Raw genomic sequence first — 25,130 nt, 5'->3', positions numbered from 1 at the left:
TCAACGTGAAGCAATCAAAATGGGAGAATTTTGAATTCTAGCAAGAGAGCAGAATCTTTGTGCTGGGCAGGGAGGACTCTGGGAAGCAGTGACGTGAGGGTCCCCATGGCCTCTGTCCCTGATGACCCAGTTCTGATGTGATTTATGTGGGCTCGCAGCTGCCCTTGCTCCGACCCCAGAGGAGCTGTGTGGGAAGTTGGTGTCTCGGAGCCGCAGCGTGGCTCTGCCGAGTGTCTGGAGCCCGGGGTGTGCACACAAACTGATAAATAGGGAAAGGCCTGCTTGGCTCCAGCTGGAGCAGAGCTGGGACCGGCACTGCAGCCCCACGGACCCCGCGGCAGGAGAGGAGTTCCCTGCAACCACCGTGAGTATTTCATTCCCTTCTCTGCATGCTCTGAGGTTAGAAATTGCTACTCGAGCCATACCGCCAATTTGCCGTGTGAGAATATTCCAGGCACTGGGCTTTTTTCTTCTTTTTTCCTCCTTTTTTCTTTCTTTTTAAACATCTGACTAAATGAAAACAGCAAACACACGCTTTTAAATCTGGTATTCTACTGCCAAGGGTTTGTTCCAACAGTACTTTGTTTGACACACAGAATGAAGAAAAACAACTTTTAAATTCAATTATTTGTTTCCCTTCCCAAAAGTACCTGGAAAACTGTGAGTTTCAAAAAACCTCTAACCTCTTATTTACAATGTATAAAAAGTATGCCTTTGAAATGATTATTCATGGAATAATAATTCCAAAGGAAAATTTCAAGATAATTGCAATGCAGTCCACTGGTGAAAGAAGCCAGTTCCTATTATGGTTATTATATGACCAGGAAGGAACACATTTAATAACAAGAAAAGTGGAATTTCTTCAAAGAGCAGCTCTGGGGAGCTTCTTGGCACATTAAAACCAGGAGGAACAGAAAAGCCTTTAATAACGCATGTAAGCTGCATACAGGATCAATCAAGCGATCCTAGAATTTCCCTGGCAAAATCATTCTTTAATTAAGCAGTGATTACTGAATTGCTTGAGTGAAATTGAATAGATCAGCTGGCATCACACCTACTTGCCACTGATTATGCTCAGTTCCTTTTTTTTTTCAGTGTTTGGCTTAAATTTTCACAAATTAAAAAAAAAATAATGCTTTGCCTTCCAGCTGCAAGTGAAGTACAGTGATTAAACCCAAGCCTGAAATGTGCTCTGAGCTCCACTACGTGACCACTAACGTGCCCCAAGGTGTGTTAAATAGATGGTGAAGACATTCAGCTGAAGTTCCTAAGATTCCCTGTAAACAAGAAATTTCCCCATGACTCAACTGTCAAAATATTTACGATAGCAGCTAAAGCACTGTCAGTTCCAACCTCTGAAAGGGCTCCCTGTGGCCCTACTCCATGAAGGATGTTTTGTATCCCAATAAATTTGATAAGTTGGTGATATGTTGCTTTATGATATGGGGTTTTATAGCAATAAAAATGATAAACTCCACATCTTTCACAATAAATAGAAATAAATAGATGTACAGTTCAGATTCTAGTCTGAATGTGTATATTCTATTTATGGTTCTACTTTACTTTTATCAATCAATGGCTTTTTTTTTTCTTCAGTCGATTCTGTTTTTGATAAATTGTCAAGTCTTTCAGTTGGGACTAAAAACTAAATTTCTGCATGAGATGGATAACCAAGTCCTTGAATCAACACGCTCTGGTTTGTACTGAGTGTTTATAGTTCAGAAGATGAGCACTGGCAAAACTAAGCCTGTAAAAGCACATTTTCAAATGTGCTCAAGCCACCTTGAGTGTAGGTCACCTCTTCCAAAAAACACCATTCCCCTCACCTGGTCAGGACTTTACTCATGAAAATGCCCAGTAGAAGAAGGAAAAGCAGGAATGCTTTTGCTTTATGCAGTTGACATTTTCTGTCAGCTCAGCCCGTGTGGCTGAGGACTGAAGGCTCCCACCCTATGTGTGTTACTGCTTGGGATGCTACAAAATAAGACATTAAAAAATTCATCTTTTGTTCCCAGTTATTTCCACTTTTTAGGCTAAAAACCTTTGTGCATCCTCTCTGGGAATGTATTTAGATTTTTGCTTCCTTTTAAAGCGCTCATGCACAAACAAATATCGGGAATACACGGAAAAGAGAAAAAGGGGCACAAAACATTTTGTTTTGGGAATGGCACAGCTGCAACTGCCCCAAAGATCCAAACCCATTGCTCCATTCTTATCTCAACTTTGTTCCAGTTACTGTTTTGGACATTACACCTGGGCATGTCTGGTACCTTCTGTCAGGAGTTTCACCATGCTGGGCACGTGCAGAGGTCCCTTGCCTGGCAAAGGGTTAATGAGTGTCTGTGTGGGCTGGGGAAGTGTGCGGCAGGTCAGGCTCAGTCCCATGAGGTGTAGGGGGTTTGGGATGGCCACAGAGCCTTGGGTAGAGCAGTACATGGATCATGGAATCCCAAGGACTGCTGCGGTTTGGAGGAGGCCTCCCTGCTGCAGCCTCACTCACCAGGGGGGAGGCAAAGGTTGGGAAACTCTACTCTCACAGTCACTCATAAAAAATCAAAACTTGTCTGGCCTAGGAAATGAAGTTCCTTCCTTACATATCTTATTCTCTTATTTCTTTCTTTTTTTCTTTCCTTTTCTGCTTTAAAAAGTCCAATGCTTTGTTTGATCAGAAGAACAAGCTTGTCAACACTAAATTCTCAAATGTCAGAAAATGAAACTCTTAATGTTTATGCATAAGTCTCATTCTAAGACAGTAGAGCATTCCTCAAATAACCATTAGATTTACTATTCCCACTGTTCTAACATCCTCTTAATTTAAGATTTCAGTTTACAAAGTCTCAGTCTTAGCTGGAAATTTTGTAAGTTCAACTGGTTACTGTTATTAGCCATAAAAATCAGTAAGAAGGGCTGAATCCTTTCTCATATAATACCTAAGCTGAGGAAAATTTGTCTAAGGAAAATCTACTTCCAAGATTTAGAACATTTAAGAAATCAACCACCTTACATTTGATACTTCATACTCCCAATATACTGTTTTTATTAGACTGGATCAGTGTAATTTTTTTAATCTACTATTCAATTATTACTTTTATTTAAAGAAACCACTGGAATTCAGAAACACATTTCTTCAGCAAACACACATTTTTGGGAAAAAATGTGGACTTTGCCCAGGCCAAATTGATCTAACTGATAAGACCTCATGATTCAGTGACTTATTTTGCACTCAAACAAATATTTACTAGCAGAGATAACAAACCCCCAGCATTCCAGCCTCACTGCATCCTTTCACCTTCTGCTGACAGCACAAAGCGAAAGCGGTCAGCCCCAAAGCTCTGTCTAGTTTGGGGGAAGGGATGTGTGTTTTTTCAGATTCCCTGGGGTGATCCATTCATTGTCTCATCTGCAGCAAGGTGCAGGTATAGCACAAACCCCTTCCTTCAAGGAAGGTCTTTGAATCCAACTTGCTGTGAATTCTGCAGAGAATCCCATTGCACGAGTGGCTTTGCTGTATTTTCCAAATCCTTCCGTGCAATTTTCATCTTCTGTATCCTTCCTGTCTGCTCAGGGAAAGCCTGTGAGTGGTTCATGGGCAAATTGTTTCTTACAGCCCTTGCTCAGTGGGCATCAGGCTCAGCAAAGGTTTAACCTGTGGCCACACCCCATGCACCCCATGCAGAGGGACAAGGGGGCAAGGAAAATATTCCTACTTATTCCTCCAATGGAAACTGTGTTAGCTCTCAGTTCTAAGCAATACCAGGAGTTTGCTCTAGGTATATAAATTCAAACCCAGCTCATGCCACTGTCCATACAGACTTTTCTTTAGGAGTCTTTAGAGCACCCTTTTTCAGAACATCTCTCGTAATTTTAATTTATAAGTCAAATTACTGAAAAATGAGGTAAATTTTGAACTCCAAGCACAGCAGCTCTTCTCATTATATCACTGTGAGCTCTCAGTGCATTTTGTTATGGGGAATGTCAGTGAATCCAGCCAGGAGCCCAGGCTCATTCAATGACCAAGGGACAGTGGAAAGCTCTTTAGAGGCAGCACATCCTATAGGAAATCAGTATATTTGGTCTTCATTGAAAACTTTACACTGTTAAAGGAACACAGGAAGGGTAATTCAGGCAGTGCTTAAGCAAGGCAAATTTGAGTTTTATTGCATAAATGACTACTTATATGACAAAGATACATGCTGGCCTTTCTATGCTATTTTCCTTGCTTCAACTCTGCATAAAAAGTAATGAAATAAACTCATTAAAAGCCCATCTTTGTGCACAAACAGGACAGCCCCACATCTACTCCAGAGCAAATGCTCCAATTCATGCTCAAAGCAAGTTCATTCTATTCAGTGAAGCCCCTTTTTCTTTGTCTGAACTAAAGAATTTACCAGTGATTAGTCCTATTACCCCACATGGTTTTGTGTAAAACTCAGAGCAAAACACTTCTAACTATAACTTGGAAATTTAGGAAAGAGTTTTAACGTGAATGTGTAATATCAGGATACTCAAACATTCTGTAGCCTCATTGAGGGTGTTATGTGACTTCACAAGACATCTGATTTTCTTATGATCTGAAAACTCTGCCATATTCTGGAGTTTTCTAGCTCTGTGTCTAACCCTACCCAGCAATTCTTTCCCATGGGATGTTTCTCTTCCTTTCCCCATTCCCCAAGTTGCTGTTTCAAGGCTGATCTCACAGCAGAGTGGATGAAGCAGTGCAGCTGGGAGCAGAGCATGGCCAACACGTTTGTCACCGTCCCTGACGGGTACGGCCTTCCCGAGCCCATCCAATACTATGGTGAGTGAAGCAAATTTTGTACTCTGCAAATACGGCAAAATGAACTCCTGTAGGAATTTCTTTCTCTTTTTTTTTTTTTTCCTTGATTTTAATTTATCTTTAAAGCACTTGAAAGCTCTTACTGAAAGTGTATTGAAATCTATTACTGTATGCTTATACAGACTTTAGAGAACAATGTGATTATTCTGACTGAGCATTCCGTATACACTTCCCCAATACTGTCTCCCTTTGATCTGCATGGAGAAGACACAGGTTTTGTTACAGTATTCCAGATACATTATAAATAGATAATACCTGTTCTATATCTTATGTAATTATAATTGCAATAACTAATTTGATTCTGGAAGACTAAATGAAGGACCCAAATCCCACTAAAAGGAAAAAACCCTCCAAACTGTTTTAAAAATCTTTCCAATTTGTTTTTATAGAGATCTTAATAATCCCAGAGGAAGAATGAAATAAGATGCATGTTGCACAGGCTTTCTTTGGTATAACTGTGTGTACTTAAGGGAGGCTGGATAAAAATTAAAACTCAACAGACAGAAAGGCAGGAAGAAACTCTCTTTGCAATTCTGTGCCTACATTTTACTAAACAGAAATCTTATAATTGTAAAGACACATGTATGGGAAAATACTAAATAAAACAAGTCTCTGATTTTTACTCCTCTGAAGTTCAGCTTTAAGATGCCTGTCATGGTAATTTTTGTACACTCTGATTTCTACACAATTTTTCGCAGACCCTCTTGCAACATTTTCAAAATGATGCCTGACACATATAACAGTAACAAACACTTCATTCATTAAAAAATTCACTTATGGAAGATATTTGATAAATAAAAAACAACCTTTAAGTGTAAGATCTGAAGGCAGCTGTGCCATCCGCTGGCAAGTGATTTTCAACTGTCTGCTAACACTAATCCATACTCACATGATACAGCCCAAACCATTACTGAGCCATTTTTTACATTCAAGATTTCACTTAAGAACATTACAGGTTTAAATTTAAATAGAATGTGTCAGATTGCCCCTCTGAAAATGTGTTCCTCTAATATTTATGCTACTAAATCTATAAAACATTTTTAAACTTTGGAGCATCTGATGCCGAGACACTCACCAGGCTGTTCCTCCACTTTCGCTTTCCCCCGGAACAGATGTTTTACCAGAGCACATCAATTACCAGCTGCCGGACCCAGATTTCCAGGCTGGCCAGTACTGCCAGTACTCAGCAGTGCCAGTGCCAGCCCTGCAGCCACCGCCAGCCCCGGCCCCATTCGGCCCCTACAGCCTGGAGCCCCCGTACGGTGACGGGCCCTGCGTGGGCAGCATCTGCGAGCTCAGCAAGGGCCCCTTCTTGGCTCCCCAGGTGGAGGACAGCGGGGAGCAGGGCCTAAAGAGGCCCAGGTTAAACCACTCGGCGAGGCTGAAGGGGCAGGAGGAGCTGTGCGTGGTGTGTGGGGACAAGGCCTCGGGGTACCACTACAACGCACTGACCTGCGAGGGCTGCAAAGGTGAGCGAGGACACTCAGGGCCACCTGCCACAGTTGACATTGAGGCATACAGATTTGGCTGGGCTTTGAGCTGCCTTTTAATTTGTCTAATGAAGCCCCTACAAATTTAGGAAATATTTTCACAGTCTGTATTTAATACGAGCACTTTAAGCATCTCATTTTTGCATTGATGACTCGATAGGATAGTGTCAGTGTAAGCAGATGCTGGTTTTCTCATGAACATTTCTTAGGGATTTACTTCAGTGTTATTAATTTCACCATTAAAATTGAATAAAAGCAAGTAGTAATTAGTTGCTAATCATATTCTAACTTACTGGTAGGGGAACTGTCTCATGAGGGCAGCTCTGGGCTCTGCTCTCTGTGACCAGGGACAGGACCTGAGGGAAGGGCTGGAGCTGTGCCAGGGGAGTTCAGGATGGATCTCAGGGAAGTTTCTTCCCCCAGAAGGTGCTGGCACTGCCCAGGCTCCCCAGGGAATGGGCACAGCCCCAAGGCTGCCAAAGCTCCAGGAGAGTTTGGACACCGTTCCAGGGATGCACAGGGTGGGACTGTTGGGGTGTCTGTGCAGGGCCAGGGGATAGACTGGATAATCCTTATGGGTCCCTTCCAAATCAGCATATTCTATGATTCCATGTCTGGAAAATGTCAATATCAGTCAGAAAGAACCAGACATAACTGTGTTTTTAAAAAGCAGATTTAAAATCAAGGTAATGTTTCCATTTAAAAAACCCAGCCATTCAAACCCAAAGGCCACTTTTAAATCCCTGTGAGAAAAAGCTCCTTAGATTCCTCCAGCCATCACCCAGTCCTCGTTCCCAGGTTTCTTCCGGCGCAGTATCACTAAGAACGCCGTGTACCGCTGCAAGAGTGGGGGGCACTGTGAGATGGACATGTACATGAGGAGGAAGTGCCAGGAGTGCCGCCTCAAGAAGTGCAGAGCTGTGGGAATGCTGGCAGAATGTAAGTGCTCCTTCATGCTGGATTATTTATTTATCACCACAGAAAAAACCTTCTCCAAAGTCAATCCCTTCCTGATGATACTGGTCTAAGCTTCATTTGGTAGTAGGAAACAACTTTGGGGATGGTGGCACCTATAGCATCTTGGTGTGCAGAAGCCAGCAATGCTTGGGAAGCAATGCTTGCTTAAGAGAATTGTTGTTCAAAGACAGTACAAGAAAAAATAAGGAAGTACTAACAAGAGAAGCTAAATATCCCTAGCCTTCTCAGGACAGCAGTGAGCTGATCAGATGAACTTTAGGGTTTGAAGGAAAAAAATTAAATAAAAATGGCATGATGGGCTTTGATGGAAAATTCTGATGCCTATGTCACAGAGCCACAAGGACAAAGATGACTGCAGACCCTCAGGCCTTTGCTGATGCAGAACATCAGCTCACCTGATAAAGTAACACATGGATACATTCTCTAGGAAACAGTTCATTATAGGTGACAGCTGCTGTGATGCAAGACTGAAGTTATCTCTAATAAAAGTGATGACTTTAGACTGTAATTAATTGAAAATACAAGCATTGATTGCCACTCCACACCTCACAGGTTTGCTGACTGAAGTCCAGTGTAAGTCAAAGCGACTCAGGAAGAATTTCAAGCAGAAGAGCAGTTTCCTTTGCAACATAAAGCTGGAAGATGAGGGACTGAATAGTAAGCAAGTATCATCTACAACAAGATCTGGAAAAGTGGGATATTTTTCTATTTAAAATATCTCTTTTTATCACTTATTCTTATTCCAAGTCATTGTGACTTGATTGGTTTATTTTTTTAGCAGATCCCAGAGAAGATGGAACTTACTCCAGGAGAACATCAACTTCTTGACCATATTGTAGCAGCACACCAAAAATACACAATTCCCCTTGAGGAAGCCAAGAAGTTTGTAGGTATCCAGCACACCCAGCCTGCATTGCTAAGTCATTGTTGTCATGTATCTTGGCTATATCTAATGTCCAAATGCTCTTTTGTGCAGCTACAGGAAACTGCAAGTCCTGAGGAAAGTTTCCTCCACCTGTCTGAGACAGCCGTTGTCCATGTCCAGGTGTTGGTGGATTTCACAAAAAGACTCCCAGGTGAGTTTCTGCCCTTGGGGAGCATTAGAAGAACCAAATCAAACTGATGGCATGAACCAGAGAAAAATACAGGCTTTAAGAAAAGGCTTTTAATGGATTATTCATACTTCTCACTTGCCATTTACGTGTCATGAGGACAACCTGGACACTTTCAGTTCAAAACTTTGCTATGATTAGATTTCTTCTCCATTTCTGACATGGAGTAGAGACATTTTCTGGAAGCACAGGGACCCCAAAATACCACTTTGAGGGAGTTGCTATCTCACCACATTGTCTGAAATCCAGTTGAGTCTGCAATTTATCATAACCAGCAAATGAAAAAGCAGATGTTCCTTCAAAGGAAAAGGCAGCACAGAAGGGACTAACCAGATGTTCTTCTTCATATTTTCCTTTCATAAAGAACAAGGAAACAAGCAATTGAATTCACTCAATTTCATGTAAAGTTGACAAAGTAACATTTGACAGAGAGATGATAACTTTTCTTTGTAAAACTCACTGACAAAGGTCAATCACCATATCTGAAGAAGGTATTTGATGTAATTTAGCATCTCTCTGGGGCAGAGCTGAAAAAAGGGGTGAGCTGTCTGTTTTCTTGTGTTACATATCCTGCTTTGATCAGGTTTAAGAAAAAAATCACTAAAGTTCTTTTGCTCTTCAATTACAAGTGCAGACAATGAGCTTGTTAAAAGATGAACACAATTTCTAAGAGGAAAATAATATAACAATGAATGGAGTATCCACAGTCACTAAACAATGCAGCAAATTTATCAGGGGTTAGGCCATGTGATATTTATCAGATATTAGGAAGAATGTTTTGATAACCTTGCTTAGTCCCAAAATTTTTGTTGTATCTTCCTGTGAACCTTTTAACACTGAAAACTGCCCCCTCTTTTTTTTTTTTTTTCCTTTTAAATTGTCTAACCTGCAATCTAGCAAGAAAGATCCCAAGTCTTTGGCACGTGTATCATTTAACTATGGCTCCTCCTTTCCAGTAAAGATATTTATTTTTAAGAAATCATTTTTCCACATCACATTGGGGGCTTAAAGGCAGCTCCAGCCTTCCCTGCTTCTGAACATGCACCTTTCTCTGCAGGGTTTGAGAGTTTAGCCAGTGAAGACCAGATTGCTCTGCTGAAAGGGTCCACAGTGGAGGCGATGTTCTTGAGATCAGCCCAAATTTACAACCAAAGAATGAGTGAGTGCCAACCATCAACCAGTGAAAGTAGGTCTGAAATACTTGACTTGCATCATTGTGGGTGGATAATATCAGCTATATTAATTACATATCATACATTGTGTCCAATTTAATACGAGGGACCTTGACCAATAAATACGCAACCAAAGAACTTAGAGCCAGATGCCAATAAGGATTTTATACCTTCATGGGTCTGGGAAAAATTCACACATTTTCAGCAATGATACAGACAAATATTTAAGATCACTTTAAGCTTGACTGGGAACTCTCATCTGCCTTGTTCCAGGTCATGTAAGACTTTCTGATCACGGGGCATGTTGTCATGTTCAAAACCTTGATAAAAACAGTATTTATTCCATGGAAATGTGTCATAATAAAGAGAGGCCAACTTCTACTACTACCACAGGTAATGGAGGTCTCAAATTCTAAATATATGAATATTTTGCTTTACTGGCCTTATTTTTATTACACTGAGCTACACTGTCCCTATGGCCACTGCTTCCTCTCCTCTCCTCTCCTCTCCTCTCCTCTCCTCTCCTCTCCTCTCCTCTCCTCTCCTCTCCTCTCCTCTCCTCTCCTCTCCTCTCCTCTCCTCTCCTCTCCTCTCCTCTCCTCTCCTCTCCTCTCCTCTCCTCTCCTCTCCTCTCCTCTCCTCTCCTCTCCTCTCCTCTCCTCTCCTCTCCTCTCCTCTCCTCTCCTCTCCTCTCCTCTCCTCTCCTCTCCTCTCCTCTCCTCTCCTCTCCTCTCCTCTCCTCTCCTCTCCTCTCCTCTCCTCTCCTCTCCTCTCCTCTCCTCTCCTCTCCTCTCCTCTCCTCTCCTCTCCTCCCCCCCTCTCCTCTCCCCTCCTCTCCTCTCCTCCCTCCTCCCCTCCTCCCCCCCCCCCTCCCCTCCCCTCTCCCTCTCCCCTCCCCCCCTCCCCTCCCCTCCCTCCCTCCCCTCCCCTCTCCTCCCCTCCCCTCCCCCTCCCCTCCCCTCCCTCCCCTCCCCTCTCCTCCCCTCCCCTCCCCTTCTCCCCTCCCCTCCCCTCCCTTTTCCCGTCCCTTCCCTTCCCTTTTCCCTTTCCTTCTTCTCTCCCCTCACCTTTGAGCTGCACTAGCATTACCTCCTCAGGTATTACACACTGGCATTACATCCTCATGACAGGAAGAGGCATGTTCATGCTTGCTTATATCCTTTGAGTTATATATACATTCAAAGCTCCACAGTACAACTGCTATACAACTTTAGTTATTATTTTACCAATTAACATTTTTTTCACAAAGTTTGTTAACTATTTCATGCAATAGAACAGCCCCAAGCCTTAAAAGATTCACAGAATAGCAAATTCACGGAATGGGTGAGGTTTGAAGGGACCACAGCAGGGCCATCCCAGAGCAGATGGCACTGGCTCATGTCCAGAGGGGTTTGGACTATCTCCAGTGAGGGAGACCCCACACCCTTTCTGGTCCATGTCCCTTGTCCTGGGGAGCACAGAACCAGACACTGATCCAGATGGATCCAGGGAGGGTCACCTCACACCCTTCAGGCAAAGATGATTTGGAACTGTTTCTGGACTGAAATAACATCCTCATTATCCTGCATGGGGTTTGTTTTTTGGTTTTTTGGTTTGTTTTTTAAAAAAAAAATGTTGGGTTTTTTTTTCCATTTTCAAGGCATAACTGAGGAGTTCATCACCGCCCTGTTCTACTTCTACAGAACCATGGGGGAACTCAAAGTGACCGAGACCGAATACGCTCTGCTCGTAGCAACAACAGTGTTCTTTTCAGGTAAATTGGGAAGGTAACAACGAGCTATCACTTGCCCCGGGGGAGCTCCCATTTCTCCCCTCAGGGGCAGCGGCGCTGACCGGACCCTGAGGGGCGGCGGCGCCCGGAGCATCCCGTTCACCGTGCCGCCGCTCTCCCGCAGATCGCCCGCTGCTGAGGGACAAGCGCCATGTGGAGGAGCTGCAGGAGCCGCTGCTGGGGATCCTGTACAAGCACTCGAAGCTGCAGCACCCCCGGGACCCGCAGCGCTTCGCGCGGCTGCTGGGGCGCCTCACGGAGCTGCGCTCCCTCCGCCACGCCCACGCGGGGGCGCTGCGCGCGCGGGACCCGCGCCTCGCCGCGCCGCTGCGCGACCTCTGGGACCTCCACTAGGCGGCGCCAACGCTGCCGGCCCGCGCGCCCCTTCCCGCCTCGGGTGCGCGCTTCGTTTCCCGCCCTTTTCGCTCTCCCTCAGCGGCCGTCGTGAGGTGCCGGTGCCGGTGTCACTGTAGGTGCCAGTGTCGTTGTCGGTGTATGTCGGTGGCGGCGATGTTGGTGTCGGTACAAGCGTTGATGTCGGTCCCAGTGTCGGTGCTGGTGCCGGTATCGGTTTGGGTGCCACGCTCAGTGCCGGTGTCAGTGCTGGGTCAATGTCGGTGCCTGTGCCGGTGCTGGTTGTCGCTGCCGATGCCGAGTGTCGTCAGCGCTCTTCTTCGGGCACACCGAGAAAAAATCCGTTCAAACCGCTCTTGCGGCCGCGCCTGAGTGCCGGGCAGGGCCCGCGGCCAAAGGGCGGCGAGCGCTCGGGCGGTGGGGCTGTGTACGCTCAATGGTGCCGCCCCCGGGCCACGCTGGAACGGGCCGGGGGATAACGACAGGGACACGGGGACACTGCTGGGAGCCCCCAGGCAGAGTCCTGACCCGAGCACGCACATCTTGCCCCGTACCGGGAAGTGTCCAAGGCCAGGTTGGACGGGACTTAGAGCAAGCGGCGATAGTGGAAAGTGTCCCTGCCCATGGCAGGGGTGGCACTGGATGAGCTCCAAGGTCCCTTCCAACCCAACCCATTCCATGGTTCTGTGTGTGTGTAAAATTTGCTGAACTCATTCCTCTGCAGACTGCCAATATTGATGCTGGAGGGAACATCTTTGACTTTAATTTCAAAGACATCTGCTGTTATTCTCTACCAAGACTGAAGGAAATAATGTCGATCGTCTGCTCTGTGTTGTTACTGCACGTCACTGATGATAAATCCATGTTTGATGTGGGTGATTTAGCAGTGAGCAGTGCCCCACTTGGATGCTTGCACTGGCTTTGAAGTCCTGCTTACAGCAGACCAAATGTGCAGTGAAAACCTGTCACCACAGTGAGTTATGCAAATTAAAAAAATTATTGTTTCATGTTGAGGTTCCTTACGGAATGTTTAGATTCAAATGCAATATTCTGACAGGAGATGAGTTACACTATTTATCCTATTTTTTGTGACTTGAAAACCTTTTAAAATGGTATTTTCATACAAAAACATAGTCAGATGCGGTGTTTAAAACTATCCATGAGAGTAAAGAAAAAAATAAATATCAACTACTGGACTTTAAAGAAATCATTTTGCTTCCCGAATCCTTTATCATGCACCCGTGCACAGACAGACAGCAGCTGATGATTTCTCTTCATCAAAATCTTCCACTCTGGCCACAGCCTATAAAGCAAACTACAAAAAACCAGTGGTTTGAAAAGCTACTGTGAAGTATGAAGTAAGCGAGTTCCAAACCACTACCAATTCTGGTAATTTCAAAAATTGCAGGCAGTTGATTTATTAATTTTAAAAAATGTATTTTCATGTTAGTTGTAATTTCTTTTTTTCTTCTGGATTTTATAATTCTTTACAAATCTACCCATAGGAAACAAACTCTTAAGTTTGTGCAGTTTTAACAAATGCCCAGGTGATGGTTTTAATTTGCCATTAAATCCCTGTACTGTGGCAAAATCACTGATTCACATAAAACTAAAATAAACTTTACCTTGCACATTCTTTAACATTTTTTAATATTGTTGAGTTTTAATATCAATGAGTAGTCTTAGCAGTTTCGTAGCTGTAAATGTTAAATACAGTTTCAATGTTAGTTGTTTTTTAAAATATGCTGAAATCACTTCATAGTTCAGATATGATTTCACAACAAGTAAAACTTTGCTCTGAAGCAGATAAAGAAGTCAGCTATGCATCTACTATGCTTATCTAAATTCTTAGGGCCTCTTCATTTGTTCACAAACAGTTCCTAAAGCATCATTCAGTGGATATTTCAAGGCTAAGTAAGAAGGCAAAGGGGAACAATAATTTTCTGTTTCCTGTTTACATCTGAATCACTTAGAGGAGATATTTATGGTTCAGGGAACATGCTCAGAGACAAAACTTTAAAAATTAAGGTGATTCCAAGTGTGTTAGTTGTTTTGTTTTTGTTGTTTTGGGTTTCTTTTTTCTTTTGTTTTGGTTTGTTTTGTTTTGTTTTTCTTTTAAAGTGCCTGGGAAGTCTTCAAGTTTTAATCAGAATAAGATTTAGGCAGTTAAGTATCTTTGTGAAACTGGTTCTGAACAGTTTGTTGAAAGGTAGAAGGATTGAAGTCAAAATATTATTTGGGAAAATTGAAATAGATTATCCCAGTTTCACTGTCTGGCTTTATTTTATCTATAAACAATTAATTTAGTGGAGTGGTGTCCTCAAGAATTTAATTCTTCCCACATTGCCTTCATCAACATTTTTCTGCTTCAGTACAGCTTAGCAAAGCTTTTTTTCAGTAGCTTTTGTGCTTCCCAGATGCAAAATGCTCTTTGCTGCCACAAAATGGAACTTTTTTTCTTGCCATTTGCCTACTGGTTTTCATACCCCTGAGGACTAAACTTCTCCTCCTTGTCCTGCAAAGTCTGTTCATGCAGACCCAGTCAGTGCACAAAGATTTAAACTTTGGTTCCTAATCATATACATAAGCTCGTGGCACCCTCTGTGGGAAAGAATTTACTCCTGTGATGTTTCTAAGAGATAAATAGGTATTTATAACATCATTAATGAAATAGCATTTCAGATTAAATTGTGGATCTTGTTTTAGAGTACAGAAACAATGAAAAAATTGTACTCAAAACTCTACAAAGAGCCTGAGAAGATGAAGCAGTGGAAACTGTGGAATCAGAGCTAAACCAGAAAGTGCAAGAAAATAGAAAAGTTACTGAAGCACAGCACAAAGCCATTCAAGAATTGCAGGCCAGGATTGTACAATATACATTGAGTAGATGAAGTAAAGAGAAAATGCTTCTTAGTTTAGCAGAACAATATTACTAGTACAATTAATATTAAAGGATGTTGCATGTTGATTTTTACATTGAGAAAGTGATTATTCTGAGCAGGGGTGTGCACCTGTCCTGAGTGAATGTGTGGATGAAGAATCTGCAAGTGTTTCAGTTGCTGGTAAATCATTGTTTCTTTTCTGCCTTTCCTGCAAAAGATGCAGCATGGAATACCAGACAAAATAGACTTCTATCTTTTGATCAACAAAATTACATTTCCACATGAGATTTGAGAAACAAAAGTGTATTTCAAGTATATTCTTCAATAATGATGTGGTTTCCTATTTGTTCCCTTTGAAATTAGTTTGCAAATGAAAAACTCAGTTTAAAACTGGAAGACGAGATATGTGAAAATAGAGATCTCTTGAAAGAGTAAGTAATACAGACAAATTTTGGTTTTTGTGAAACATTTTTGTGCTGAGAACTGTGCTGGTGTGAACAGGTATGTTTAACGGTTAAATTGTAAAGGTCATTACATTGTTAATCCACAGGCTCACAAAGTTTGTGCATTCCTGTGACAAATATGATGGGGATTTTCTCTCTTTTAGAAGCACCACTTCTAGATTTCAAGGAAACCCTGTAGAAGTCCAGCAAATTTAAATGCTCTTTAATTCTGCTTTTAATTCTGTGTTTTGATTTTAGAGAACTTTCCCAAGACTCGATCAATATTTGGCTAGGACCAATCACCTTATTTCACTTGAATGTCTGCTTATCAGACAAAGGGACAAATGAAAGTAGAATCTGTCCTTTTTCCTTCATTATCATATTATTCTTATTCTGTTAGATTTCAGCTCTGACCATAAAGAAAGAGTTGATTTAATGGGAGATATTAAGGCTCAGCTGCAGGACTCACAAAATCAGTTTGCTGACTTAATAGAATCAAAAAGCAAGAGTTCACTTTGCTGTAGTAAACTGTAATTTTTTCTAGAGATATAGAAAACAGGATCATGATAATTTTACTCTGTTACTATCAGCAGGAGAATTTTGGTGCATTGCAGGCCCTATTTTTGTATGGAACAGAAAAATGATGTGGGATCAGGACTGGCAGGGTAGTTTTTAGGACAAGCCAAACAGTGAGAACTTTTGAAGATTTCAAGAGGAAAAGATGTTACTTGAGATTTGCACACTTACAGTCAGGTTCCACTGAAGAAATTTACTTTCCAGAACCAGTTTTTCAATATTTTAAGCAATTTATACTAAAAATATTTATAGAATATAATGCTACTACATTTGATCTGTGTTAAAATCTGTGTTAAAATAAATAATACATTTTATTAGCATTTTTTAGTAAATCTGTTTTTCTTAAATATAAAGTTGAATTGAAAATTCAGTTCTGAAAAGACAAATATTGAGCTATTTACCTCTTCAATTTTTGTCTTGGTGCTCTCATAAAATACTCAAATGACAAGTTGGTATTTTTTGTCCATTGTGGTTTTATTGAGCACAGGAAATTTCAAAAATGTCAGCCTTTTATTTCATTAGCACACAGTGCTGGGGGGTTTACTCAGAAGCTGAACTTTCTAAATGAATGTTCTGACCCCCGTTATCACTCGGTACTTAGAATTAACTTCTGTACTGCACAATACTGAGAGATTCAGCAAGAGTCTCAAACTTTGGGACAGCCTGTGTGTAGAGAGGCTTTTCCCCAGCAAGGGAGCCCAAAATCTCTCTCTTTGTTCTGTTCAATGCACAGAACAATGTTCTAGTGACAGTGGGGGTTGGGACATGCTCTGTCATGAATGCAATTCTAGAACAGTGACAAAACTTGATGCAATATTACAGGTATTTCCACCTGACCTCAAACCTGTTTTGACAACTGGAGAAAACTCACATGTTGTATCTTACTTGAAGGAGAAGAATTGTAACCACTGCCAGAATTTAAAACTCCAGTACAGGGAACACATGTACAGGCACTCCTAGTGTGAAAATTTATTTCCCTTTATCACATTTTTTATTTGGACTGGGGTTCCTTCTTCTGCAGGCAGTTAATGTTGATAGCAGCCTGGGCCCCATCATCTATTTCCTGGAGGTTATCTTGCTTTGCACAGACAGGACTTAGCCCTAACGTCCAAAATTCTTCTTGACCTATGCTTAAGACTTGCTAGCAGGAGAAAAAGTCATAGCAAAAGCATATAACATATAGCATTCATCTTAATAACTGCGAAAGCCGATTTCACAATATGGATTTATTATACCAATATAATTGCCACTCCACACTATTGAAAGTAATTTCCCAGTGGTGCTTACAAATTATTGCTGTATAAATCTGCAGGAGCAGAGTTTGCAAAATAGAATGTGGAAAATAAGAGCAAATCTGCAGAAATCTCAGTTAGGACTCACCCAGGAGTGACAAGCTGGATGCAGTGTGTCTTGCTTCTACCAGGAGTGTCTTGGAGAGGAAGAGTTCCTGAGGAAAACCTGCCTTCCCTTTTCCTTTCTTACAGCCATTTTAACTTTTAGTTGGAATCTGAGAGCGGCTTCCCTGTTGGGAGGCATTCACCTGGCAGGTCCTAGGCTGTCACACCCGGGTCAGAGTTTTACCTTCAGCATTATTATGGTGCTGGGTTGGTACTGTTCATCCTTGACAATACTGCAGGAGGCTCAGGATTGTCTCTGGTGGTGGTTTGTTGTTTATTTTTTTGTTTAGCTTTGCCCTCAGCACAGTGACTGTGTATCTCAGTCTAAGAGAAATATCTAGCACTTTCCAAAGACATGAAACCAAATCCAAAGGGCTCTATCGTCTGAGCCAAACAGCAAATAGGATTATGAAGCATTTTCAGACCACAAATGGAGATTGCTAGCATATGATATGCAACAAAGAGATTTGCTGTTTTAATCTGTGGCTGATAGGAAATGCTGCAGCTAATCCTAGGAAAGAAAGAGAAGAGCAGACTGTGAATGTATAAATTTCAGAGATGAGAGCTGTGTTTTGGGCTGTTACAGAGACAGGCAATAGGCAGATTAGCTTTGAAAATTCAGCAGCCATAGGCTGTTTAAATGCAAAACCTGGCAAAAACACTTGTTTCTATGGCAGCATATCAGGATCTTATTTCCTTTTATCAGTGGAGGGCTGCAACTGGATGGAGTTGGAAATAATTCCTCTACCAGAATACTCATCTTTCAGAATCTGATTGGGTTTGTATGTTTTTCATCAGCAGAGCTTCCAATTATTGGTTGTTTGCAAGTGTGGACATGTTTTTACTTTACTATCTACAGTTGCATACTTCATGGAAAGAATGTATGTGCTCTCTAAGTAACCTGCTCATGAGATCACGAAGTTTTCTTTGTGTTGTACCACTGTCGCTCTATTGGGAATGGCAAGAAGAACGACACAGACTCTCTTGTGATTGAACAGGAGAGATCCTCCAAGGTTTATTACCTCAGATCTTTTATAGCTCGATACATGAAAGTACAGAAAGGTAAAACTCTTATTGGTTAGTAAACTATTACCATCATTGGCCAGTGGGGTATACCACCCCTCAACCTTCTCTTGCAAGAAAACAAGAAATGGACAAACAGCACCTGCAAGGCTGTCTTCTATCTCTGAAGATTGTTTTAATTCCTCCTTATGATTTCCCAGACCACTTTCTCAGGTGAGACTGAGAAAATTATGTGGCCTGCTTTTCCACAGGCACTGTGCTCCCTGCTTCTGCTCATACTTATCATCCATATACCACTACCAGAGGCAGAGTGAGTAGGAATAATATCTGATAACTTCTCATTGTTCCTCCTTTTATTTTATTTTAGGCATTGGTCAGTAACAGAGAATACTATTAAATTACTGTTACATAAGAGCTTCTGGTATGCACTGAATTTCTGTAGCCCATTACAGAGACTCCTGGGGAATGAACCCAAGGTTTTTATAATTACTAAATTCTATTTACAGATATCACTTGAAGCACTTCCTGTAGAACATCAGCACACCATCATTCACTTAATGAAAGCATAAAATCACTGATGTCAGGGAATGGATTAGTTTGGTTAACAGAAAGGTTAGAGATAAATAATTAACAGTGTAACTGGCTGTTCCAGAACAGGACTGCAAGGCTGGGCTATAAAAACACATTAAAAATTTCTATCACTGAGTCTCTCCAGGTCAGCAGGAGGGCAACCAAAGAAATGGGTCCATAAGCATCAGACTGTGGATGATGGATTTTAGGAAACTATATGGAAGAAGCCTCAGGCACTCACAAATTTTGACACTGGACTTCGTTGTCCTGCCACAGTCTTTTATCTTGCTGCTCCCTGTGGCTCGTGGGATCTCACTCCCATCAGAGAGGTACATAGTGGATGAGCTCCTTGGTCACAGCCAGAAGGACAATCCAGGAGGTTTTTTAGTAGCTTGATCGTTTGTGTAAATTACTGAAGATATGTGAACACCACCCTTTAGATGGGCAGGGTAGTGGTGCCAGCAAGGGAAAGGCAGCAGCCAAGAGGTTCTGTGATCATATCAGCATGGGGCTGAGCTGATAAGCAGCAGTCACATTGGTCCCAAGCTCCACTCAGAGTAATTTATTGCCCTTCCAGATAACTGAATTTTCATCCTGAAACCCTGGTCAGGTATTTCTCCAGTGCACTGCAGTGTGCAACTGACTGCTCCAGTGGTTGGTAGTTGCCAGCATTCAGTATCCCCACACTGGGCTCTAAACCTGACAGGGGGGCTCTGCACAGATGGAACCAAAGACATTGCATCTGTGCAATTGCCTTATCAACCCAACTTGTAATCACTGCAAACAATGAAATTGGGTTTGTGTGACATGACCTATTTTATGTAACATCAGTAATTATGTTTTCATCCGTTAATTCTTTATTGCTCAAATCCTGTATCAATTTTCTGTTATTTTACCTGGCTGGTGGAGACTTACCTGGGTCAACACCCTCTCCTTAAATATTGCCATGGTATTAGCACTTTCTTTTAATGCTTTGAAATTTCCTCAGTATTCCAGAGTTGTTGAAATGAGCATTAACTAGATAATCATGTTGAGTTTAAAATATTTATTCCTTATATGATTTATATAATAATTTTTGTTGTTAATGTGTGTGTGGTTGTTCAGCCACTATGTTTTCAAAAGCTTCAAAGTGCTGACGCCTTTGCACTTACTCTGCATCAACAGCTTGTCTTTATCTTGTAACATTCCCTGACTTTATTATTGGCCTCTGTATTGGCAAAAGTTTATTTCCTACTCTTCAGCTTCCTGTACGGTTTTCTGTATTTTCTCACCTCAAACAGTTATTGTTGGTTTTCTTCTATTTTTATTGATATATTTTTTATTGTTGCACTCTCTTTTTCATTGTCATTATGACTTTCAAGCCTTGTTACAATTTGCTACTGACGTTTGCAGACATTTCCCTAAACCTTATTAAAGCAAATTCTTAAATTTTTTTTTAAACCATAATCTCACCCCCACCCCCAGCTTTGCATCCCGTTTTCTCAGCTCAGAGAAATTGGCACTCTGAGGCAGCAAAGAGTACATGTCCTCACACTCTGACCTGTTCTCTGCCTATGTTCTTATGGGGGGTGTTGAGACACTTTAAACCTGGATGTGGTGGTCTCCAGGGTGCACAAATCCACCTCCAACTGCCTAAAGCTGTGAATCTTTAGAGGAAAGAATCAGCTGTGCATGCAAGAGCCACGTGACACTTCTGCTTTAAGAATGCTGCTTTTTAATTCTTACTTTGAGAGCTTTTTGTTCACTCCAGGTTTTAGTTTTATTAATTGTGTTATTTTCCTTTCAGGTTCTTTGTGTCCTTTGAAATATGCTCTGTATTTCCCAAGAACAAACGTTCTTTTCTGTGGTTAAAGCTTCTAATAACCAAGCCCATACACTTGTATGTAGAGTGTGTGTGTGTGTATGTACAGTGTATATATACATGTTTACATTATCTATGTGAGGGTTGTGTAGTGTATACTGAGAGAACCTGTTTGTATTCCAAATATATCAGAAAAATACAGAGCTAAATAACATACTGGAGTAGTATTAGCAAAGTGAGTGCTACACTCCTGTTGCTAAGTGAGATGGACAGATGTTACAAAGAGTACAATTAATACTCTGCTCACGTCCCTAAGCCAGAAAGAGTTTTAAATATAATTATATATAATTCTTGAGAAATTATATGCTACAAATTAACCCAGAATTAAAGACTCCATGAAAACAGAAAGCATTTGGCTAGTCTTAATAGAACAAAACCTCTATTAGGTTGCCAAAAAATGCTTGGAAAATTACCCCAGGACACAGACCTGTCTGAAACCACAGGAAAAGGAGACTATTATTCAGGACACTATTATTCAGGAATTAGCTGAACACCAATTGGGACCAAATGGATCACTCCTCCAATAGCTCAAAGTGACCATATTTACCACCTCAAACTCATGTTTTCCGTGTTTCTTATGGCTGTGTAAATAAGGAATGTGGTTGACCTGCATAAGACATCCATCAGATCAGATTCCAAATGGGAGTTAGGTGATTGCCTGGAGGGGCACGTGTTCCCTGAGCTGCAGGCAAGGAGCTCAGGGAGGGGCTGACAGAGAATAGTGGCTTTGTCGACCTCTTCTCCCTCTTGCTCCCACAAATGTGAGTGTTTTTCCCCATCTGGGGACATTGTTTCATTGGTATTGATGCAATGTTTTGTTTCTTACTGTGCTGCGAGGAATGATTTTGTAAGTTTTTTCTCTGTCAATCAGTGCTGAGTGAATTGCTTGTTGCTTTAATATTTGCTGAGCAGGTTCCAGGCCAGCCAATTTCTGAGTGTGTTTTGCTTGAGCAGGTAAGTCAGGCTATGCCTCAGCAGGCTGCAGAGAAATGGGTTTGATTTCAGGTTTGTTGCTTCATGGGCACTGCACAGACTTAGAGAACCTCAGAATGGTCTGGGTTGGAAGGAAACTTAAAGCTCATCCCATCCCACTCCCTGCCATAGGCAGGGACACCTTCACTTTCCCAGGCTGCTTTGACCTGGAACACTTCCAGGACTGGGACAGCCACAGCTCCCCTGGGAACCCTGGGCCAGCATCTCCCAGATGTGCCTGGTAAGGAGCAAGCACAGTGAACCAGACCTTGTTAAACCTTTACAAAACACAGGTGTAAAACTCATCATCTGTGATTCTGGAGGACTCCATATCCATGCCAGCCTTCCTGCCATGGTCTTGCTGCCCCTATGGAGCAATTAAATTAATCAATAATAACAACTTTTTAAAAACACTGGTTAGTTTAAAAGCCTGAGGAGAGAATGACTGTTAATATAATTAGATTTCCAGCTCCAGTTTCCAGGTCAGGATATTATGGACACGTTTGTTCCTATCACATTTGCTTTGTGGTTCAGTATGAATTTTCAATAGATGACTTTGTGATAAGAAAGCAGCAATTCAGATGCAATTATATAAACAGTAAGATCAGCCTGGAATTAGCCTGGAGAGTATAAAGCACATACAAAGCTGGTGCTGGGTCACTGCCTCTCCAAGCTCAAGGCAGAATCAGGTTCCTGTAATAGGGAAGAATTCTGCTGACAAGAGGTTGGTCTTTCCAGACTGGTGTTGTCGCAGATACAGGGTAAACCAGCCTGTGTAATGGATGGCTTTGCTGTGGGAAACTGGCAGCTGGGAGAGACTAGAGGGTGATGTCCAGATGTTGGTAGACACTGTCATTTAAAGTTTATAATTTAGAGGCTCTAGAGTAGTTTCCTGAAATTGTCTTGGAGTTAATCAAGGCTTTGTTCTCAGGATCTCCCCCGCAGGTCTGAGAAACTAGGTCAGCACAACAGACAGATAAAGCAGGATCCACTGAATTGAACTCTTTGCTGATGTTCTTTATTGTAATTTGCTTGAATCTATTATTTAATTCTTGGCTGTGTTCCCATCTTATCATGCCTCTAAGCCACTGGAAATTGAAAAATCCAGTTTTATGCCTGATATGCACAGCCTCGTCTTCTTGTCTCTTTAACATGTTATAAGATGCTTTCTTTAGAAAATTGTTTTAAAGCAGTGAGATTATTTTAATATCTCTGCTTAATTCTAGACCTCATGTTCTCTTACATGTCACACATTCCAATCTTTCAGCCCTTCTTATTTGTTCTGTGTCAGGATTTTATCACTCACTAGTGAGAAGTGTAATATGGTTTAGTGGAGGGAAAGTGAATTTGTTCTGTGCTGTTAATGGCCTCTTTGCTCTTGTTCTCTGTTTAATGGTCAGTATTACTTCAGTAAGGACTGAGATTGGAAAGAAATTGTCAGACTAAGGTTAAGATTACTCTAAACTTAACCAGGACAGACTGTCCTGGCTGTTCCTGTCAAATGCCAAGGACAGGGATGGAAGGCACATCCCATTTTACCTGTGGTTTGTTTGTTCTTCCCCATCCAGCATGAGTTCCTTCTTTGTGATGTCTCTCCTCTTTGGCCTGATTTTTGGACAAACAGCATCACTCTGTGCTCCTTCTGAGTACACAATCCACGTGGAGAAACGGGAATGTGCCTATTGCCTGGCCATCAACACCACCATCTGCGCTGGATTCTGCATGACTCGGGTACGAGATACAGATGTTTCTGTAACTGCCACCACTGCAAAACAAGGTTCTGTTCTCCCAGAAAATAGCATGCAAATTATTTAATTGCCATAGAGTTTATCACAGGCAGAAGAACTGCACTGTCACCACGTCTTCAAGTTAGCGTTTTGCAAAGGTTTGGATGAAAAATGCCAAGCCTCTGTGGGCAGTTTGTGAGGACAGGATGGAACAGGTGAGGGGCAGATTATATTGGGTCGCTCTTAATTAATGTAAGTAACTTAGGTAACCTCTCCCACTGCTGCTATCTCAGTTGGTTGTGGGGACAGTTCTGCAGCAGCCACAGCACTCCACACAACTTCACTGTTCAACACAGCATTCTGAGTTCCAGCTTGGGCAGCAGGGAGCCAGAAGAGATCACAAAGCATAGGGAACACTCTGAGCCACATGGATTAGTTAAACTATAAAAACAAGGGGAATGTGTCTGTGTGGGGAGGGAGCCCCAGTCACAATTGGAGCTCTGAAGTCAGTAGTACCAGAGCTCGGCTCAGGTATGAATTTTGGTCTCTGCACCTCACAGGACCTTTCTGACACACATGTGCTTCAGTGAAACAACGCATTTCTCTTCTCTTTGTAGGACAGCAATGGCAAGAAGCTGCTGCTCAAGAGTGCTCTGTCCCAGAACGTGTGCACGTACAAAGAGATGCTGTACCGGACAGCGCTGATCCCAGGCTGCCCTCACCACACCATCCCCTATTACTCCTACCCCGTGGCTGTGAGCTGCAAGTGTGGCAAGTGCAACACTGACTACAGTGACTGTGTCCGTGAGAGGGTCAGGACAAACTACTGCACTAAGCCACAGAAGCTCTGTAACCTGTAAAGCTTTCAGTGGGCTGCAGGAGAAATGTACTGCTCTGCTCACACCCGAACTGAAATAAAAGTGAATTTCATATTTGGTTTGCAAACTGCTGTGCACAAAGATTTATTCTGAAGGTGTATCATTCGTTGCTTCAAATAATTGGGTGTTCTGAGACAGGCAGAAAAAAATCATAAAGGCTCCATGTTTGTCTTGAGAACCCACATGAATTTACTTTGGGGAAGAAGGAAACAAGACCGTGTGGATGGATCAGCCTTTGCTCACAAATCCCAGATATTTTGTGAAGAGATGCTCAGAGATTCAATATACTAACATATTTCAGAATTTGATATTGATTTATTTCAGACTTCACATATTTCACTTGATATATTTCAGAGTCAGAAAAGAGGCCACACACGCTCTTGGTATTGAACATTTTAAATAAATTTTGATACATGTTTACAACCTTCAAATTACCAGCAGTATTTTTCCATCTGTGTAATATTAATTTAGACATTGCAAATCTGTGTCCTCCCCGCTGTTGTCCAGATTTGTATTTATTGGGAATACTTCTCTACATTAATGTCTCTACATGAATGGCATAATGCCCCCTTCCCTGCTGAAATACAGTTTGAAATACACCTGTCTCTGTGAGCACTGAGGAATCACTGCAGCTTCCAACCTGGCTGCTCTGTTCTCCACAACGCGAGTGTGGTGCCATCAAACGGAAAGCAAAACTCAAAAATATGATTTTTCCCCACAGGTCAACAGGTCTCCTGGGAGTGGAAGGAGAGCTGAGCCCACCCTGTGTGCTGAACATGCACAGGTGAGAGGTGCAGAGCCAGGAATAAAGAAAAGTAATGCACGTAATTAATGTAAAACAACAACTGCTTCCTTTCCACTGAGATTGTAGCTCCCAAAAAATTACAGATATTTAATTCACACATTGTTTGAAATAGTAAATAAAGGAACTAGAATTCACAGGATAGGAATATGAAATTTAACATTAGAAAAATCTTACTTTCAGAATTGCAGTTTTCATGACTGTTCCTAGAATCTGACTGTTATTCCAAACACCTTCATACTATTTCATCTGCAGCAAAATCTGTGAGAAAGCCCAAGGGAAATG

At 41.9% G+C, this 25,130-nt stretch overlaps 2 protein-coding genes across 5 annotated transcripts; both read left to right on the top strand.

Annotated features, from left to right (window-relative positions):
- Positions 1–133: 133 nt before the first annotated feature.
- LOC102110852 (bile acid receptor-like) lies at positions 134–11,714 on the top strand. 3 transcript variants are annotated; one of them, XM_088067111.1, is made up of 12 exons: positions 134–364; positions 1,149–1,228; positions 4,674–4,798; positions 5,950–6,306; positions 7,126–7,266; positions 7,858–7,997; positions 8,084–8,191; positions 8,282–8,381; positions 9,475–9,603; positions 9,863–9,982; positions 11,229–11,342; positions 11,485–11,714. In XM_088067111.1, the coding sequence occupies exons 3-12, from the start codon at positions 4,708–4,710 to the stop codon at positions 11,712–11,714; spliced, it is 1,530 nt and encodes a 509-aa protein (XP_087923237.1). In that variant the 5' UTR covers positions 134–364; positions 1,149–1,228; positions 4,674–4,707. The 3 variants fall into 3 exon arrangements, with proteins under 3 accessions (XP_087923237.1, XP_087923236.1, XP_087923238.1); XM_088067110.1 differs by lacking the exon at positions 1,149–1,228 and having other exon boundaries at positions 135–364; XM_088067112.1 differs by lacking the exon at positions 1,149–1,228 and having other exon boundaries at positions 137–364; positions 8,087–8,191.
- A 60-nt stretch (positions 11,715–11,774) lies between these two features.
- Positions 11,775–24,110, top strand: TSHB (thyroid stimulating hormone subunit beta). Of its 2 annotated transcripts, none has more exons than XM_088067084.1 (3): positions 11,775–11,829; positions 23,007–23,169; positions 23,783–24,110. In XM_088067084.1, exons 2-3 carry the CDS (start codon positions 23,008–23,010, stop codon positions 24,023–24,025), a joined length of 405 nt encoding a protein of 134 aa, XP_087923210.1. In that variant the 5' UTR covers positions 11,775–11,829; position 23,007; the 3' UTR covers positions 24,026–24,110. The 2 variants fall into 2 exon arrangements, with proteins under 2 accessions (XP_087923210.1, XP_087923211.1); XM_088067085.1 differs by lacking the exon at positions 11,775–11,829 and adding an exon at positions 21,139–21,227.
- Positions 24,111–25,130: the final 1,020 nt, after the last annotated feature.

This window comes from Pseudopodoces humilis, chromosome 26 (assembly GCF_049639895.1).
Source record: "Pseudopodoces humilis isolate 2021_Gansu_Grassland_sample_001 chromosome 26, ASM4963989v1, whole genome shotgun sequence".
Lineage (NCBI taxonomy): Eukaryota > Metazoa > Chordata > Aves > Passeriformes > Paridae > Pseudopodoces > Pseudopodoces humilis.
The sequence above is the reverse complement of the archived record's forward strand: the minus strand, read 5'-3'. Positions and strand labels throughout refer to the sequence as shown.

Coding starts and splice junctions, on each gene's coding strand:
- LOC102110852 (XM_088067111.1), top strand. CDS start 4,708: ATGAAGCAGTGCAGCTGGGAGCAGAGCATGGCCAACACGTTTGTCACC. Junction 7,267..7,857: donor TGTGGGAATGCTGGCAGAAT/GTAAGTGCTCCT, acceptor CACACCTCACAG/GTTTGCTGACTGAAGTCCAG. Junction 9,983..11,228: donor AACTTCTACTACTACCACAG/GTAATGGAGGTC, acceptor TCCATTTTCAAG/GCATAACTGAGGAGTTCATC.
- TSHB (XM_088067084.1), top strand. CDS start 23,008: ATGAGTTCCTTCTTTGTGATGTCTCTCCTCTTTGGCCTGATTTTTGGA. Junction 23,170..23,782: donor CTGGATTCTGCATGACTCGG/GTACGAGATACA, acceptor TTCTCTTTGTAG/GACAGCAATGGCAAGAAGCT.